Here is an 18,527-nt window from a genome sequence, read left to right as displayed (position 1 = left end):
TTCCCTAACTGACACTCTGCTGAAACTGGCAACCAAACACAGATACATCTTTCCCTAACTGACACTCTGCTGAAACTGGCAACCAAACACAGATACATCTTTCCCTAACTGACACTCTGCTGAAACTGGCAACCAAACACAGATACATCTTTCCCTAACTGACACTCTGCTGAAACTGGCAACCAAACACAGATACATCTTTCCCTAACTGACACTCTGCTGAAACTGGCAACCAAACACAGATACATCTTTCCCTAACTGACACTCTGCTGAAACTGGCAACCAAACACAGATACTACTACATCTTTCCCTAACTGACACTCAGCTGAAACTGGCAACCAAACACAGATACATCTTTCCCTAACTGACACTCTGCTGAAACTGGCAACCAAACACAGATACAGCTTTCCCTAACTGACACTCTGCTGAAACTGGGAACCAAACACAGATACATCTTTCCCTAACTGACACTCTGCTGAAACTGGCAACACCCAGGAAATTCAACTGGATCAGAAACTGAAACTCTGCTGAAACTGGGAACACCCAGGAAATTCAACTGGATCAGAAACTGAAACTCTGCTGAAACTGGGAACACCCAGGAAATTCAACTGGATCAGGAACTGAAACTCTGCTGAAACTGGGAACACCCAGGAAATTCAACTGGATCAGAAACTGAAACTCTGCTGAAACTGGGAACACCCAGGAAATTCAACTGGATCAGGAACTGAAACTCTGCTGAAACTGGGAACACCCAGGAAATTCAACTGGATCAGGAACTGAAACTCTGCTGAAACTGGGAACACCCAGGAAATTCAACTGGATCAGGAACTGAAACTCTGCTGAAACTGGGAACACCCAGGAAATTCAACTGGATCAGAAACTGAAACTCTGCTGAAACTGGGAACACCCAGGAAATTCAACTGGATCAGGAACTGAAACTCTGCTGAAACTGGGAACACCCAGGAAATTCAACTGGATCAGGAACTGAAAACTCTGCTGAAACTGGGAACACCCAGGAAATTCAACTGGATCAGGAACTGAAACTCTGCTGAAACAGGGAACACCCAGGAAATTCAACTGGATCAGGAACTGAAACTCTGCTGAAACTGGGAACACCCAGGAAATTCAACTGGATCAGGAACTGAAACTCTGCTGAAACTGGGAACACCCAGGAAATTCAACTGGATCATAAACTGAAACTCTGCTGAAACTGGGAACACCCAGGAAATTCAACTGGATCAGGAACTGAAACTCTGCTGAAACTGGGAACACCCAGGAAATTCAACTGGATCAGAAACTGAAACTCTGCTGAAACTGGGAACACCCAGGAAATTCAACTGGATCAGAAACTGAAACTCTGCTGAAACTGGGAACACCCAGGAAATTCAACTGGATCAGGAACTGAAACTCTGCTGAAACTGGGAACACCCAGGAAATTCAACTGGATCAGGAACTGAAACTCTGCTGAAACTGGGAACACCCAGGAAATTCGACTGGATCAGGAACTGAAACTCTGCTGAAACTGGGAACACCCAGGAAATTCAACTGGATCAGAAACTGAAACTCTGCTGAAACTGGGAACACCCAGGAAATTCAACTGGATCAGAAACTGAAACTCTGCTGAAACTGGGAACACCCAGGAAATTCAACTGGATCAGAACTGAAACTCTGCTGAAACTGGGAACACCCAGGAAATTCAACTGGATCAGAAACTGAAACTCTGCTGAAACTGGGAACACCCAGGAAATTCAACTGGATCAGAAACTGAAACTCTGCTGAAACTGGGAACACCCAGGAAATTCAACTGGATCAGGAACTGAAACTCTGCTGAAACTGGGAACACCCAGGAAATTCAACTGGATCAGAAACTGAAACTCTGCTGAAACTGGGAACACCCAGGAAATTCAACTGGATCAGAAACTGAAACTCTGCTGAAACTGGGAACACCCAGGAAATTCAACTGGATCAGGAACTGAAACTCTGCTGAAACTGGGAACACCCAGGAAATTCAACTGGATCAGAAACTGAAACTCTGCTGAAACTGGGAACACCCAGGAAATTCAACTGGATCAGGAACTGAAACTCTGCTGAAACTGGGAACACCCAGGAAATTCAACTGGATCAGGAACTGAAACTCTGCTGAAACTGGGGACACCCAGGAAATTCAACTGGATCAGGAACTGAAACTCTGCTGAAACTGGGAACACCCAGGAAATTCAACTGGATCAGGAACTGAAACTCTGCTGAAACTGGGAACACCCAGGAAATTCAACTGGATCAGGAACTGAAACTCTGCTGAAACAGGGAACACCCAGGAAATTCAACTGGATCAGGAACTGAAACTCTGCTGAAACTGGGAACACCCAGGAAATTCAACTGGATCAGGAACTGAAACTCTGCTGAAACTGGGAACACCCAGGAAATTCAACTGGATCAGAAACTGAAACTCTGCTGAAACTGGGAACACCCAGGAAATTCAACTGGATCAGGAACTGAAACTCTGCTGAAACTGGGAACACCCAGGAAATTCAACTGGATCAGGAACTGAAACTCTGCTGAAACAGGGAACACCCAGGAAATTCAACTGGATCAGGAACTGAAACTCTGCTGAAACTGGGAACACCCAGGAAATTCAACTGGATCAGGAACTGAAACTCTGCTGAAACTGGGAACACCCAGGAAATTCAACTGGATCAGAAACTGAAACTCTGCTGAAACTGGGAACACCCAGGAATTCAACTGGATCAGGAACTGAAACTCTGCTGAAACTGGGAACACCCAGGAAATTCAACTGGATCAGGAACTGAAACTCTGCTGAAACTGGGGACACCCAGGAAATTCAACTGGATCAGGAACTGAAACTCTGCTGAAACTGGGAACACCCAGGAAATTCAACTGGATCAGGAACTGTAGTATCTTTATATCTAATTAGGTACAACATGTCAACCCCCATCCATCCTTTCCCCAACATCCCAAACCATACTCACACTGCTCTTCGCACACAAGTAACATCAACAAATGTGTGATGTTAAGTGCAAACGACAACCCCAGACAAACACTCACCAGCACACACACACACAAGGCAGTCAAGGCCATTAGTTTGAGACAGCAAAGCTCTGTTGTATGCATTATACATGTAGCAGCTCATTATTACCGCTGCACTATGATGCATTACAACATCTAAACATGTATTAACAATTACCGTGGACATCTGCATGACAATTAAACCTTACTCAAAAATGTCAATGATCACAGCCCTACCCAAAACACCTTTTGACAGATTAACTAGATTACTATATAATCCAACAACTCAATCCAAAGAAACACCTGTACATTAACTCACGTCTGTTAGTGTATATCCTCCCTCTCTCTGTCTCAGCAACACGTCTGTTAGTGTCTATCCTCCCTCTCTCTGTCAAATCAACACGTCTGTTAGTGTCTATCCTCCCTCTCTCTCTGTCTCAGCAACACGTACAGGGACGTGCGCGCGCACACACACACACACACGTTGGTAGTGTGTAACAGCAAGTATGGGGCCTCCCAAGTGGCGCAGTGGTCTAAGGCACTACATCGCAGTTGCTAGCTGTGCCACTCGAGATCCTGGTACGAGTCCAGGCTCTGTCGCAGCGGGCCTCGACCCAGAGACCCATGGGCCAGGTGTACGGTGTTTCCTTCCGACACATTGGTGTGGCTGGCTTCCGGGTTAAGTGGGCATTGTGTCAAGAAGCAATGCGGCTTGGCTGGGTCGACCCTCGCCTCTCCCGAGTCTGTACTGGAGTTGCAAGCGATGAGACAAGACTGTAACTACCAATTGGATTCCACGAAATTGGGGAGACAAAGGATTTTTTTTTTTTTATACTTAAAAAAATGTAAATACATCAAAGTAATATCAGTACAGTAACGTCTGCTGTGATTGGATGTTAGTGTGTAGATGTGCGTTTACAAGGATATGAAATGGAGGTGAGGGTGTGATATGGTTTATCAGGGTGTGTGTGTCACATGGCTCAACTTAACAGACAGGAGGACCCCCCCCCCCCCCCCCCAGTTTCTTGGGAGAGCGGAAGTATTAACTGAGATTAGAGCTTACACAGAAATCCCCTCCATTCTTTCCATCCTCTCTTATGCCCTGTCACTCGGATCATTCCATCATTCAGTTGATCATAATCCCACTCTGCTAATAACTCAGGTAGAGAAAGAAAGAGACGAGAGGAAAGGTCAGAGAGAGAGGGAGGATAGACACTAACAGACGTGTTGCTGAGACAGAGAGAGGGAGGATAGACACTAACAGACGTGTTGCTGAGACAGAGAGAGGGAGGATAGACACTAACAGACGTGTTGCTGAGACAGAGAGAGAGGGAGGATAGACACTAACAGACGTGTTGATTTGACAGAGAGAGGGAGGATAGACACTAACAGACGTGTTGCTGAGACAGAGAGAGGGAGGATATACACTAACAGACGTGTTGCTGAGGAGAGAGAGGGAGGATAGACACTAACAGACGTGTTGCTGAGACAGAGAGAGGGAGGATATACACTAACAGACGTGTTGCTGAGGAGAGAGATAGAGGGAGCGAGGTGGGGAGAGGAAGAGAGATCAACCTGTAGTCTACAGGCAGCGCAGTGAGTAGTCTACAGGCAGCGCAGTGAGTAGTCTACACGCAGCCCAGTGAGTAGTCTACACGCAGCCCAGTGTGTAGTCTACAGGCAGCCCAGTGAGTAGTCTACACGCAGCCCAGTGTGTAGTCTACAGGCAGCCCAGTGTGTAGTCTACAGGCAGCGCAGTGAGTAGTCTACACGCAGCCCAGTGTGTAGTCTACACGCAGCCCAGTGAGTAGTCTACACGCAGCCCAGTGAGTAGTCTACACGCAGCCCAGTGAGTAGTCTACACGCAGCCCAGTGAGTAGTCTACACGCAGCCCAGTGAGTAGTCTACACGCAGCCCAGTGTGTAGTCTACACGCAGCCCAGTGAGTAGTCCTACACGCAGCCAGTGAGTAGTCTACACGCAGCCAGTGAGTAGTCTACACGCAGCCCAGTGAGTAGTCTACACGCAGCCCAGTGAGTAGTCTACACGCAGCCCAGTGAGTAGTCCTACACGCAGCCCAGTGAGTAGTCTACACGCAGCCCAGTGTATAGTCTACATGCAGCCCAGTGAGTAGTCTACACGCAGCCCAGTGAGTTAGTCTACACGCAGCCCAGTGAGTAGTCCTACACGCAGCCCAGTGAGTAGTCTAACGCAGCCCAGTGAGTAGTCTTCACGCAGCCCAGTGAGTAGTCTACACGCAGCCCAGTGAGTAGTCTACACGCAGCCAGTGAGTAGTCTACACGCAGCCCAGTCAGTAGTCTACACGCAGCCCAGTCAGTAGTCTACACGCAGCCCAGTCAGTAGTCTACAACGCAAGCCCAGTGAGTAGTCTACACGCAGCCCAGTGTGTCGTCTACACGGCAGCCCCAGTGAGTAGTCTACACGCGGCCCAGTGTGTAGTGCTACACGCAGCCCAGTGAGTAGTCTACACACAGCCCAGTGAGTAGTCTACACGCAGCCCAGTGAGTAGTCTACACGCAGCCCAGTGAGTAGTCTACACGCAGCCCAGTGAGTAGTCTACACGCAGCCCAGTGAGTAGTCTACAACGCAGCCCAGTGAGTAGTCTACACGCAGCCCAGTGAGTAGTCTACACGCAGCCCAGTGAGTAGTCTACACGCAGCCCAGTGAGTAGTCTACACGCAGCCCAGTGAGTAGTCTACACGCAGCCCAGTGAGTAGTCTACACGCAGCCCAGTCAGTAGTCTACACGCAGCCCAGTGAGTAGTCTACACGCAGCCCAGTGTGTAGTCTACACGCAGCCCAAAAAGCAAGAAGGAAAAAGGAGAGAAACAGAGAGAGAGAGAGAGAGAGAGGAGGATGAAAGAGAAACAGAGAGAGGGACAGAAAGAGAGGATGGGGAACCAGGTCCCATTAGTTTTAATTAATCCTTAATTAGTATGGATTATGGTCCAGCCTCCCAGACTGCCCACCACACACACGTCTATGTTTCAGACAGACAGACACGTCTACGTTTCAGAGACAGACACGTCTACGTTTCAGACAGACAGACACGTCTACGTTTCAGACAGACAGACACGTCTACGTTTCAGACAGACAGACACGTCTACGTTTCAGACAGACACGTCTACGTTTCAGACAGACACGTCTACGTTTCAGACAGACAGACACGTCTACGTTTCAGAAAGACAGACACGTCTACGTTTCAGACAGACAGACACGTCTACGTTTCAGAAAGACAGACACGTCTACGTTTCAGACAGACAGACACGTCTACGTTTCAGAAAGACAGACACGTCTACGTTTCAGACAGACACTTCTACGTTTCAGACAGACAGACACCTCTACGTTTCAGGCACCCCATATTGTGCGAACACATTCACACACACATTTGTACCTCTCTAATACACAGGCTGCCACTGTACAACACACACACACTCCTGCTTACAGACATGCTGAGTTAATAACCCCACTGTATTACTTTTTTATAAACCAGCTTCATGCCACCGTGATCCAGCAGAGTGGGCTATTACCAGATACCACCAGGTGTAGGCCAAAGCCAGGGCAGGCGGGTGAGCCCCCTCCCCCCAGGGAGAGTGAGTGTTGGTGGGGAGGAGGCCAGGCTGACAGGGGTCTGGAGCATATCACCAGTCTGGCCAATCCACAGACACAGTCATTACTGCCTCTCCCTCCATCTCATCAATCAATCTGTCGCCCTCGTTCTTCTCCTCCCTCTCTTTCTGTCCATTTCTTTTATTTCCCCTATTACCCATTTTCTCCTTCTCTCCATTGCTCTTATTCCCTTTGTCTAATTCCAAATGCCTTTTCTTATTTTGCTTCTCTCTTTCTCTCTCTCTCTCTCCTGCGTGCTCTCCTCTCTGTCTCTCTCTGCATCTGCTGCCTCTCTCTGTCTCTCTCTCTTCTCTCTCTGCGTCTCTGGTCCTCTGTTCTGCTCTCACTCTCTCTGTCTCTCTCTCTCATCTCTCTCTCTCTCTCTGTCTCATCTCTCTCTGTCTCTCCTCTGTCTCTCTCTCGTCTGTCTCTCGTCTCTCTCTGCTCTCTCTCTCTCTCTTCTCTCTCATGGTGAAACCAGAGGTGAAAAGGGGAGGAATACAGATCAATATTTAGGACATTATGAAATCCGAAAGCAAGAGTGTGACAGGATGAGAAGATAAAGGGGATGAAATAATGAAAATAAATGAAAGATAGTAGGAATGGAGAGTACCTGGCATGTGTTTCAGATGATAATGATTACACTAAAATACCCCCCACTAACACTATCATTACCTAGATCTACCAACCCCCTCTCATCTCTCTCTCTCTCTCCCCTTCTCTCTGTCTCTCTCTCTCTCTCTCCCTCCCTCCCTCCCTCTCTCTCTGGACACAGAGTGCAAATGTGAAAATCAAAGTGAATGACATTAGGTAAATAAGACAGCTAGTTGCCTTGACAACCATAACCCCCTACTCTGCCTCGGGCCTCCCCTTTCCCCCTCTGGACCAATCGGGAACAAGCAACACCGGGTGATTGACATATCGTCATGGCAGCCAGCAGAGGATGCCTCTCATAATGTTTTCCATCACGAGAAGAGGGGGAGAGGGAGCGAGAGAGAGAGAGAGAGAGAGAGAGAGAGAGAGAGAGAGAGAGAAGGGGAGAGAGAGAGAGAGAGAGAGAGAGAGAGAGAGAGAGAGAGAGAGAGAGAGAGAGAGAGAAGGGGAGAGAGAGAGAGAGAGAGAGAGAGGGGGAGAGAGAGAGAAGGGGAGAGAGAGAGAGAGAGAAGGGGAGAGAGAGAGAGAGAGAAGGGGAGAGAGAGAAGGGGAGAGAGAGAGAGAGAGAGAGAGAGAGAAGGGGAGAGAGAGAGAGAGAGAGAAGGGGAGAGAGAGAGAGAGAGAGAGAGAGAGAAGGGGAGAGAGAGAGAGAGAGAAGGGGGGAGAGAGAGAGAGAGAGAGGAGGGGGGGGGGGGGGATGCGTGAATGAAAGAAGGTGACTTTAAAAAGCGAAGAGGACAGTAAAGGGGGACTAAAATGAAAAGATACAACCAGTTTTAGTGTCAGTTTCATTCAATGCAGTCGTATGGTTGTTGTTGATAGGGCCAGGTGGAGGGCTGACTCTAGATCAGTGCTTAGGGAACCTCTGTACTACCATGTAAACAACGTCAACTGCTTGGAGGAATAGCAGAGAAGAGTCAACCAAAACACGAGACACCACTACAGACACCCTGGTTCGAATCCAGACTGTATCACAAACGGCCGTGATTGGGAGTCCCATTGGGCGGTGCACAATTGGCCCAGCATCGTCCGGGTTTGGCCGGTGTCGGCCGTCGTCCGGGTTTGGCCGGTGTCGTCCGGGTTTGGCCGGTGTCGCCATCATTGTAAATAAGAATTTCCTCTTAACTGACTTGCCGAGTTAAATAAAGGTTAAATATTTTTTTTAACAAAAGTCCCAAGACAAGAGTCAGATAGTAATGTATAGCGTAGAGCAGTTATAATGCTCTGTTGTGTTGAAAAAGGCTCTATACATTACATTTCTATCTGCGACGTTCAAAACATTTCTGACTATAACTCAAGACATCAGTGGTAGAACAGAGAATGGGATTGGCCAATCATAGAGGAAGTCAGGAACTGATTGGCTGACTGGCTCACCTGTCTTTTCTTTGATCTCACACAGCACACTGAAGAGGGCGGGCTTCATTCTGTGGCAGTTTAACGCATGTTTCCTGTGTGAGAGAGAGAGAAAGGGAGAGAGAAAGAGAGAGAGAAGGGGTGAGAGAGGAGAGAGAGAGAGGGCGAGAGAGAGGAGAGAGAGGAGAGAGAGAGAGAGAGGGAGAGAGAAAGAGTGAGAAGGGGAGAGAGAGAGAGAGAAGGGGAGAGAGAGAGAGTGAGAGAGAGAGAGAGAGAGAGAGAGAGAGAGAGAGAAGGGGAGAGAGAGAGAAAGAGTGAGAGAGAGGGGGGAGAGAGAGAGAGAGAGAGAGAGAGAGAGAGAGAGAGAGAGAGAGAAAGAAGTGAGAGAGAGGGGGAGAGAGAGAGAAGAAGTGAGAGAGAGAGAGAAGGGAGAGAGAGAGAGAAAGAAGTGAGAGAGGGGGGAGAGAGAAAGCGAGAGAAGGGGTGAGAGAGAGAGAGAGAGAGAGAGAGAGAGAGAGAGAGAGAGAGAGAGAGAGAGAGAGAGAGAGAGAAGGGGGAGAGAGAGAGAAAGAAGTGAGAGAGAGGGGGGAGAGAGAGAGAGAGTAGGGGGAGGAGAGATTCATTAGCTACAAGACAGAACCAAAACTATGATAGGAGCACAGCTGTCAATCTTCCACTGAACCAGGGTTAAAAGTGCACCTTCTCAACACACACACACACAAACAGACACATGCGCACACACACACACAAACAGACACGCGCGTGCACACACACACACACATTCTGGAGGGAATTCCTGCTGACATGTGACCACAAGGAACATTCTTTCAGCTGGCATTCTTTACTTTAACTCAGAGAGGAAAGAAAGAAAGAGATCTTACTAGATAAGCTTAATTACAGAATAATAATATTTAATCAAAACACCTTTTAAAACATACACACAGCCACTGTGGTTTAGCCATCACAGAGTATGTGGTCTGACCAACCAGTTTGTTATTGTGTTTCACAGTCGTCTGAGACAGTGTGGTCTGACCAACCAGTTAGTAAAGACACTGTTTCACAGTCGTCTGAGACAGTGTGGTCTGACCAACCAGTTAGTAAAGACACTGTTTCACAGTCGTCTGAGACGGTGTGGTCTGACCAACCAGTTAGTAAAGACACTGTTTCACAGTCGTCTGAGACAGTGTGGTCTGACCAACCAGTTAGTGAAGACACTGTGTTTCACAGTCGTCTGAGACCGTGTGGTCTGACCAACCAGTTAGTAAAGACACTGTTTCACAGTCGTCTGAGACAATGTGGTCTGACCAACCAGTTAGTAAAGACACTGTTTCACAGTCGTCTGAGACAGTGTGGTCTGACCAACCAGTTAGTGAAGACACTGTGTTTCACAGTCGTCTGAGACGGTGTGGTCTGACCAACCAGTTAGTAAAGACACTGTTTCACAGTCGTCTGAGACAGTGTGGTCTGACCAACCAGTTAGTAAAGACACTGTTTCACAGTCGTCTGAGACGGTGTGGTCTGACCAACCAGTTAGTACTGTGTTTCACAGTCGTCTGAGACAGTGTGATATCTTGTCCAACCAGTAAGGTCCTTCACAGGACACGTGTGTGTGGCCTCTATAGTAGATCGACCGATTATGATTTTTCAATGCCGATACCGATTATTGGAGGATCAAAAAAGCCACTGCCGATTAATCGGCCGATTTATATATATATATATATATATATATGTGTGTGTATGTATATGTATGTATATATATGTGTGTATATATGTGTATATATATGTGTGTATGTATGTGTGTATATATGTGTGTATATGTGGGTGTGTATATGTGTGTATATATGTGTGTATGTATGTGTGTATATGTGTGTGTGTATATGTGTGTATGTATGTGTGTATATATGTATGTGTGTATATATGTGTATATATGTGTGTATATATGTGTATATGTATGTGTGTATATATGTGTATATATATGTATGTGTGTATATATGTGTATATATGTGTGTATATATGTGTATATATGTGTGTATATATGTGTGTGTATATGTGTATATATGTGTATATATATGTGTGTGTATATGTGTGTGTATATATGTGTATATATGTGTATATATATGTGTGTGTATATGTGTGTGTATATATGTGTGTATGTATGTGTGTATATATGTGTATGTATATGTATGTATATGTATATATGTGTGTATAAAAGGTCGCAAAGTTCAAGGGGGCCGAATACTTTCGCAAGGCACTGTATGTGTATGTATATATGAAAGCTGGTGGTTCCTTTTAACATGATTCTTCAATATACCCAGGTAAGAAGTTTTTGGTTGTAGTTATTATAGGACATAGGACTATTTCCCTCTATACCATTTGTATTTCATATAACTTTGACTATTGGATGTTCTTATAGGCACTTTAGTATTGCCAGCCTAATTTCGGGAGTTGATAGGCTTGAAGTCATAAACAGCGCAATGCTTGAAGCACTGCGAAGAGCTGCTGGCAAACGCAGGAAAGTGCTGTTTGAATGAATGCTTACAAGCCTGCTGCTAGTTACCACCGCTCAGTCAGACTGCTCTATCGAATCATAGACTTAATTATAATATAATAACACAGAAATACGAGCCTTTAGGTCATTAATATGGTCAAATCCGGAAACTATCATCTAGAAAACAAAACGTTTATTATTTCAGTGAAATATGGAACCGTTCCGTATTTTATCTAACGGGTGGCATCCCTAAGTCTAAATATTGCTGTTACGTTGCACAACCTTCAATATTATGTCATAATTATGTACAATTCTGGCAAATTAATTACAGTCTTTGTTAGGAAGAAATGGTCTTCACACAGTACGCAACGAGCCAGGCGGACCAAACTGCTGCATATACCCAGACTCTGCTTGCACAGAACGCAAGAGAAGTGACACAATTTCCCTAGCTAAAAGAAATTCATGTTAGCAGGCAATATTAACTAAATGTGCAGGTTTAAAAATATATACTTGTGTATTGATTTTAAGAAAGGCTTTGGTGTTTATGGTTAGGTACACATTGGTGCAATGACAGTGCTTTTTTCACGAATGCGCTTGTTAAATCATCACCCGTTTGGCGAAGTAGGCTGTGATTCGATGATAAATTAACAGGCACCGCATCGATTATATGCAACACAGGACAAGCTAGTTAACCTAGTAATATCATCAACCATGTGTAGTTAACTAGTGATTATGTGAAGATTGATTGTTTTCTTATAAGATACGTTTAATGCTAGCTAGCAACTTACCGTGGCTCCTTGCTGCCCTCGCGTAACAGGTGGTCAGCCTGCCACGCAGTCTCCTCGTGGAGTGCAATGTAATCGGCCATAATCGGTGTCCAAAAATGCCGATTACGATTGTTATGAAAACTTGAAATAAGCCCTAATTAAATTGGCCATTCCGATTAACTGGCCGACCTCTACTCTATACTATATTATAAACTGGGTGGTTCAGTTCGAGCCCCGATTGCTGATTGGCTGTGGTATATCAGACCGTTTACATTTTAGTCATTTAGCAGACGCTCTGATCCAGAGCCACTACAGTAGTGAGTCATTTAGCAGACACTCTGATCCAGAGCCACTACAGTAGTGAGTCATTTAGCAGACTCTCTGATCCAGAGCCACTACAGTAGTGAGTCATTTAGCAGACGCTCTGATCCAGAGCCACTACAGTAGTGAGTCATTTAGCAGACTCTCTGATCCAGAGCCACTACAGTAGTGAGTCATTTAGCAGACGCTCTGATCCAGAGCCACTACAGTAGTGAGTCATTTAGCAGACTCTCTGATCCAGAGCCACTACAGTAGTGAGTCATTTAGCAGACTCTCTGATCCAGAGCCACTACAGTAGTGAGTCATTTAGCAGACTCTCTGATCCAGAGCCACTACAGTAGTGAGTCATTTAGCAGACTCTCTGATCCAGAGCCACTACAGTAGTGAGTCATTTAGCAGACTCTCTGATCCAGAGCCACTACAGTAGTGAGTCATTTAGAAGCACAGAAACAACCACACACTCCAGGCCATCAGGAAGCAGATTGGCCACCCTGTACGTCTACATGTTTAGCGTGTAGACAGACCATTTTTAAGGCTGCCCCTTTGAAAACACCTACCTAGCCTTTACAGGCCCAATCTATACTCTACAGAGGAGAGGAAGAGATGAGGGAGGAGAGAGAGGAGTGAGGCTGGAGACCTATGACATCTGCCTCAACTCAGAAGAGAGAGGGAGGAGAAAAAGGAGGCGAGGAGAAAACCAAACTGTCCAGAGCTCCTCCATTACCAGAGTATGGGGACAGAGCGAGTTTCCCAAAGGCTGGAGAGTCGGCCTTCTCACCCAGCATGCATCTGTAGTCTACTTGTGTGTCTCCTCCTCTCTCCTCTTTCCTCTCCTCCTCCCCTCCGTTCTCCCTCCCTCCTTCCCTCGCTCCGTCCTGAGAAACCAGAGGGACGAGAGAAACCAGAGGGACGAGAGAAACCAGAGGGACAAGAGAAACCAGAGGGACGAGAGAAACCAGAGGGACAAGAGAAACCAGAGGGACGAGAGAAACCAGAGAAACCAGAGGGACGAGAGAAACCAGAGGGACGAGAGAAACCAGAGGGACGAGAGAAACCAGAGGGACGAGAGAAACCAGAGGGATGCGAGAAACCAGAGGGACGAGAGAAACCAGAGGGATGAGAGAAACCAGAGAAACCAGAGGGACGAGAGAAACCAGAGGGACGAGAGAAACCAGAGGGACGAGAGAAACCAGAGGGACGAGAGAAACCAGAGGGACGAGAGAAACCAGAGGGACGAGAGAAACCAGAGGGACGAGAGAAACCAGAGGGATGAGAGAAACCAGAGGGACGAGAGAAACCAGAGGGATGAGAGAAACCAGAGGGACGAGAGAAACCAGAGGGACGAGAGAAACCAGAGGGACGAGAGAAACCAGAGGGACGAGAGAAACCAGAGAAACCAGAGGGACGAGAGAAACCAGAGGGACGAGAGAACCCAGAGGGACGAGAGAACCCAGAGGGACGAGAGAAACCAGAGAAACCAGAGGGACAAGAGAAACCAGAGGGACAAGAGAAACCAGAGAAAAGAAGAAGAAAAAGGGAGCATAAATAAACTGACCAGGATGATACACCAGCCTGTACAGCCTATAGTCACCACAGACCAGCCTGTACAGCCTCTACTGTCACCACAGACCAGCCTGTACAGCCTCTACTGTCACCACTGACCAGCCTGTACAGCCTATACTGTCACCACTGACCAGCCTGTACAGCCTCTACTGTCACCACTGACCAGCCTGTACAGCCTATAGTCACCACTGACCAGCCTGTACAGCCTCTACTGTCACCACTGACCAGCCTGTACAGCCTATACTGTCACCACTGACCAGCCTGTATAGCCTATACTGTCACCACTGACCAGCCTCTACTGTCACCACTGACCAGCCTGTACAGCCTCTACTGTCACCACTGACCAGGATACACCAGCCTGTACAGCCTCTACTGTCACCACTGACCAGGATACACCAGCCTGTACAGCCTATACTGTCACCACTGACCAGCCTGTACAGCCTCTACTGTCACCACTGACCAGGATACACCAGCCTGTACAGCCTCTACTGTCACCACTGACCATGATGATAAACCAGCCTGTACAGCCTATACTGTCACCACTGACCAGCCTGTACAGCCTATATTGTCACCACTGACCATGATGATACACCAGCCACACACACCGCCATAACACACCCATGAATGAGTAATACACAGCTAGTCTTTAATATGGGGAATTCACTGAGTGGACGAAGGCTCCAACAACCATACAATAGGTATCCTTAGGTCTTTGGAGCCTAGCTATATTGGTAACGGAGTGTGTGTGTGTGTGGACAGCTGCTCTCTCGTGCAGTATTATCAGAGAATTGATTGCATCCCTCCTCTCACAGTGAACAGGATAAAAACCCAGAAGGGACGAGAGGAGAGGAGAGGGAGAGAATGTCTGTCTGTATTTCTGTCTGTCTGTGGCTCTCTGTGTATCTGTCTGTATTTCTGTCTGTGTGTCTGTCTGTCTGTATTTCTCTCTGTGTATCTGTCTGTATTTCTGTCTGAGTCTGTCTCTGTCTGTATTTCTGTCTGAGTCTGTCTCTGTCTGTCTGTCTGTATTTATGTCTGTCTGTGTCTCTCTGTGTGTCTGTCTGTATTTCTGTCTGTGTCTCTCTGTGTGTCTGTCTGTGTGTCTGTCTGTATTTCTGTCTGTGTGTCTGTCTGTGTCTCTCTGTGTATCTGTCTGTGTGTCTGTCTGTGTCTCTCTGTGTGTCTGTCTGTGTCTCTCTGTGTATCTGTCTGTGTGTCTGTGTGGTGATACTGGCAGAACAGCAGCACAGATGTAGGTGATACATCACACTACTATAAAAGGAGCCAATTCACCAATACAGCTTCAGCAATGTATGTATTAATATTGTAATAAGACGGTAATAGAAGTGTGATTCTACAGTTCTGTCCATTTGTTTGTAACGGTGAGACCTATAAGGTCTGCCAGTAAAGTAATAAACCACTCCATAGAAAATAAACACTGTGTGAATGGTTCATTCTAGTTGTATTGGTTGGACCTTGTAATCCTATAACTAACCTAAAGTAAATCACAGATTAACAATGTTAATGTCAGTGGTTCATTCTATAGTTCAGTAATGGGTTTACAGGCCTATTAGTAAAGTAATAAATCCATCACAGATTAACACATATAACGTGAATGTTTCTGTGAAGCCGCTTGCCGGGCTGCGACACGTAAAACAGACACCACCGGGGTCAGCAGCATCATCCAGCAGGCTATTTACAGCCACTGGGGGGTCAAGCCGTGTGAAATCCGATCCGAGTTTCCATCACGGACAAGAAAACTCACACCAACCGCTGACTAAAACACCTCCAGCCCACCACCGTACTGGCGACCTAAAGCACCTGACACACCGCCACCACCAGACCCAAAAACGGCCATCTCCATTTCAATTGCGGGGCAATCCCCCTCTCCAGTCGCGGTAAGATCCTTTGTCATTATTCCATGTTAATGACGTGATGACCGATCAATCAAGGCGGCCTCAGCAAACTCCTTCTAGTTAATTAGTCCGCCGGGCGGTCGTCAAAGTTAACAGTATTTATATAAAGGAGGAGGGGAGGAGGAGAGAGAATAACAACAGAGAGAGAGAGAGAGAGGATGGAGGGAATAAAAACAGAATAACAACAGAGAGAGAGACAGAAGGAAAACAGACTGAAAGCATACTGCTAATAAAAATGTAATCGCCTAGTGTATATTTTAAAACGCCGCAGGTGCAAATTACACGGTCTTGAGTGTGGAGCTCAACGTTACGTCACGGCGCAGTAAAGTACAGCAAATAAACGCGAGGTCGGTCTGCGCACACAGACTGGTGCCATAACGACACGAGAGGCTATTAATGAACCCGCCTGAATTAATGACCACTGCTGTAACCGACCAGCGCACTGGGACTGGTGGTGTGTAGCCTGTGTGAGTGTCAAAGAGACGATGTGAAATCCGTTGTTATTATGGCCAGAAATTCACCACGCAGGCTCCTCTCCCCTGGATCCACGTACTCCATCATGTTCAAATCAAATCCATTTATATAGCCCTTCGTACATCAGCTGATATCTCAAAGTGCTGTATAGAAACCCAGCCTAAAACACCAAACAGCAAGCAATGCAGGTGTAGAAGCACGATGTTCCTTGCTTCTTTACTATTCACCAAGCAAAGAGGTGCCCCTAATATCTGATCTTGGGTCAGTTTTATCTTTACACCACATAAAACATAAGCTCGGGTCTAATATGTCGTATAATGATCCTGGATCATATAAGAGTGGTGACATCAACCTGAATCCCCTGTCTACATGGATCTCTCCCCTGTGCTCCAGCCCTCCTCTCTCCCTCCTCTCCTCGGGGAAGGTGTTACCTGGCCTGGGCCTCGTCGAGACTCTCGTCCGTGATGGCCATGATCTGCTGGAGGATATCCCCGATGTCCTGCTGCGGCTGGCCGAGGGAGTGCTGCTTCCTCCCGGCGTCATGGTCCCCCACGTCGACCTGAGACAGTCCGGACAGCCCGACGAGACCCGACATCATGCGGGCCTGGTCCTCCATGCCTTTCAGAAAAATCTCGCCGTTTTTGCGACAAAACTAGGGAGGGAAAGGTGACCGTTGTCCGATGAAGGGAGGAAGATGAGAAGATAGTATATTTTTTCCCCCAGAGGTAGCCCAGGCCAGTTGCCTTTTACAGTTTAATGTCCCTGACTCGAAACACCGAGTGTTTCAAAGTAGCCAATAAACAAAGGAAGACAAACTAAACTATGAAAAGTAGCCAATAAACAAAGGAAGACAAACTAAACTATGAAAAGTAGCCAATAAACAAAGGAAGAAATCAAACTAACTACAAAATGCCATTGCTCGTTCAAATGACCAATAGCAGCAAGCAAACTGTAAACATGCAATTGTCTAAGTAAAACAAAAAAGCAAGTAAACGGTCGATCTGGGCCTACACAGTATTTGTAAACAAATAAACACTATTTTCTTTGGCATAACCCGGCCTAGATTTATTTTGCATTCCGAGTCGAACACGGGTGCAGGGTTCTAACAGTAGTTCCACGGTCGAGGCAGATAGAGGGAGCGAGGAGGCCACGGGGGGAAAAATAAAGCCTGGAAAGGTAGAGCTGCCTTTAAAATGGTCAGCTTGGCGAACGACAAAGAGGGGGAGGGAGAACGAACCGAGCTGCCGCTGCCAGGGAGAAAAATGGCAACAATTAGCAGACTAGCTTGTCACAAATGTTACTCCTGCGTTCGACAAATTAATAATCCGGCCGATATCCAAACGTTGTCTCGTGGAAAGCGACGGGGAATGTAGGCGAACCAGTTTGGAATCCAACCACCATGTATCTCCGTGTTTTTCTAACAATGAGAAACAAGAGTAGCGCCACACTAGCCTACAACAGCTCGGCTAACGTTACTAGTCCACAGAAATCCCCAACGTGTCCGTTTTCGTTGCCTTCTTTTCCCAGGAAAAACCTGCACGGCCGGGAAGAAGTATTGTAGCTAGTAACCTACAGGATCAAATAAAACGACGGAATAAAATACATGTTTTTAATAAACTCCAACCCGTCCGACCAGCCGTGGCTGGCCTTGTCCTATCCGTTGGTCGAATAGCGCTGCTTGCTCCCCTCTCTTCTCGGCAGTTTTTTTCCTTCTCCTCTGCTCTCCTTTCTTTATCCGGCTCCCTCGCCTGGCCCGTTCTCCCACTACACACACACACACACACACACACACACACACACACACACACACACACACACACACACACACACACACAGCGCACGCTGGGGAGGATAATATGCAATTCCACATCTCACCGCTGGGGATGGGCTCCTCTCAGCTCTCATATGGTGTTCAGCAGCAGCACCATGGAAACAAGCAGCATTGTTGACAGTTGTGTTATTGTTGTTGTGATGGCTTGGAGGGCCTTCTCATGTAGCCTAACTATCCCACCCCAAGACAGTCATATGAAAGCCTCACGTTTCAAGGAGCCCATTCACTATGAGGTCAGGAGCCCGTTCACTATGAAGTCAGGAGCCCGTTCACTATGAGGTCAGGAGCCCGTTCACTATGAAGTCAGGAGCCCGTTCACTATGAAGTCAGGAGCCCGTTCACTATGAGGTCAGGAGCCCGTTAACTATGAGGTCAGGAGCCCGTTCACTATGAGGTCAGGAGCCCATTCACTATGAGGTCAGGAGCCCGTTCACTATGAAGTCAGGAGCCCGTTCACTATGAGGTCAGGAGCCCGTTCACTACGAGGTCAGGAGCCCGTTCACTATGA

The 18,527-nt window shown here is 47.0% G+C and overlaps 1 protein-coding gene across 1 annotated transcript in view; it reads right to left on the bottom strand.

Moving 5' to 3' along the window:
- LOC109877924 (pre-B-cell leukemia transcription factor 1) overlaps positions 1-16,855 on the bottom strand; it is a 34,622-nt gene extending 17,767 nt beyond the window's left edge. Inside the window, exons 1-2 of the mRNA XM_031811481.1 lie at positions 16,620-16,855; positions 8,681-8,754 (exon numbers count right to left, since the gene is read on the bottom strand). Of these exons, the coding sequence (XP_031667341.1) occupies positions 8,681-8,754; positions 16,620-16,804 (259 nt within the window). The 5' untranslated portion in view covers positions 16,805-16,855. The remainder of the gene's footprint in view (positions 1-8,680; positions 8,755-16,619) is intronic.
- Between the last annotated feature and the right edge of the window lie 1,672 nt (positions 16,856-18,527).

The sequence above is a fragment of the Oncorhynchus kisutch genome, unplaced genomic scaffold, assembly GCF_002021735.2.
Source record: "Oncorhynchus kisutch isolate 150728-3 unplaced genomic scaffold, Okis_V2 Okis01b-Okis20b_hom, whole genome shotgun sequence".
Lineage (NCBI taxonomy): Eukaryota > Metazoa > Chordata > Actinopteri > Salmoniformes > Salmonidae > Oncorhynchus > Oncorhynchus kisutch.
The sequence above is the reverse complement of the archived record's forward strand: the minus strand, read 5'-3'. Positions and strand labels throughout refer to the sequence as shown.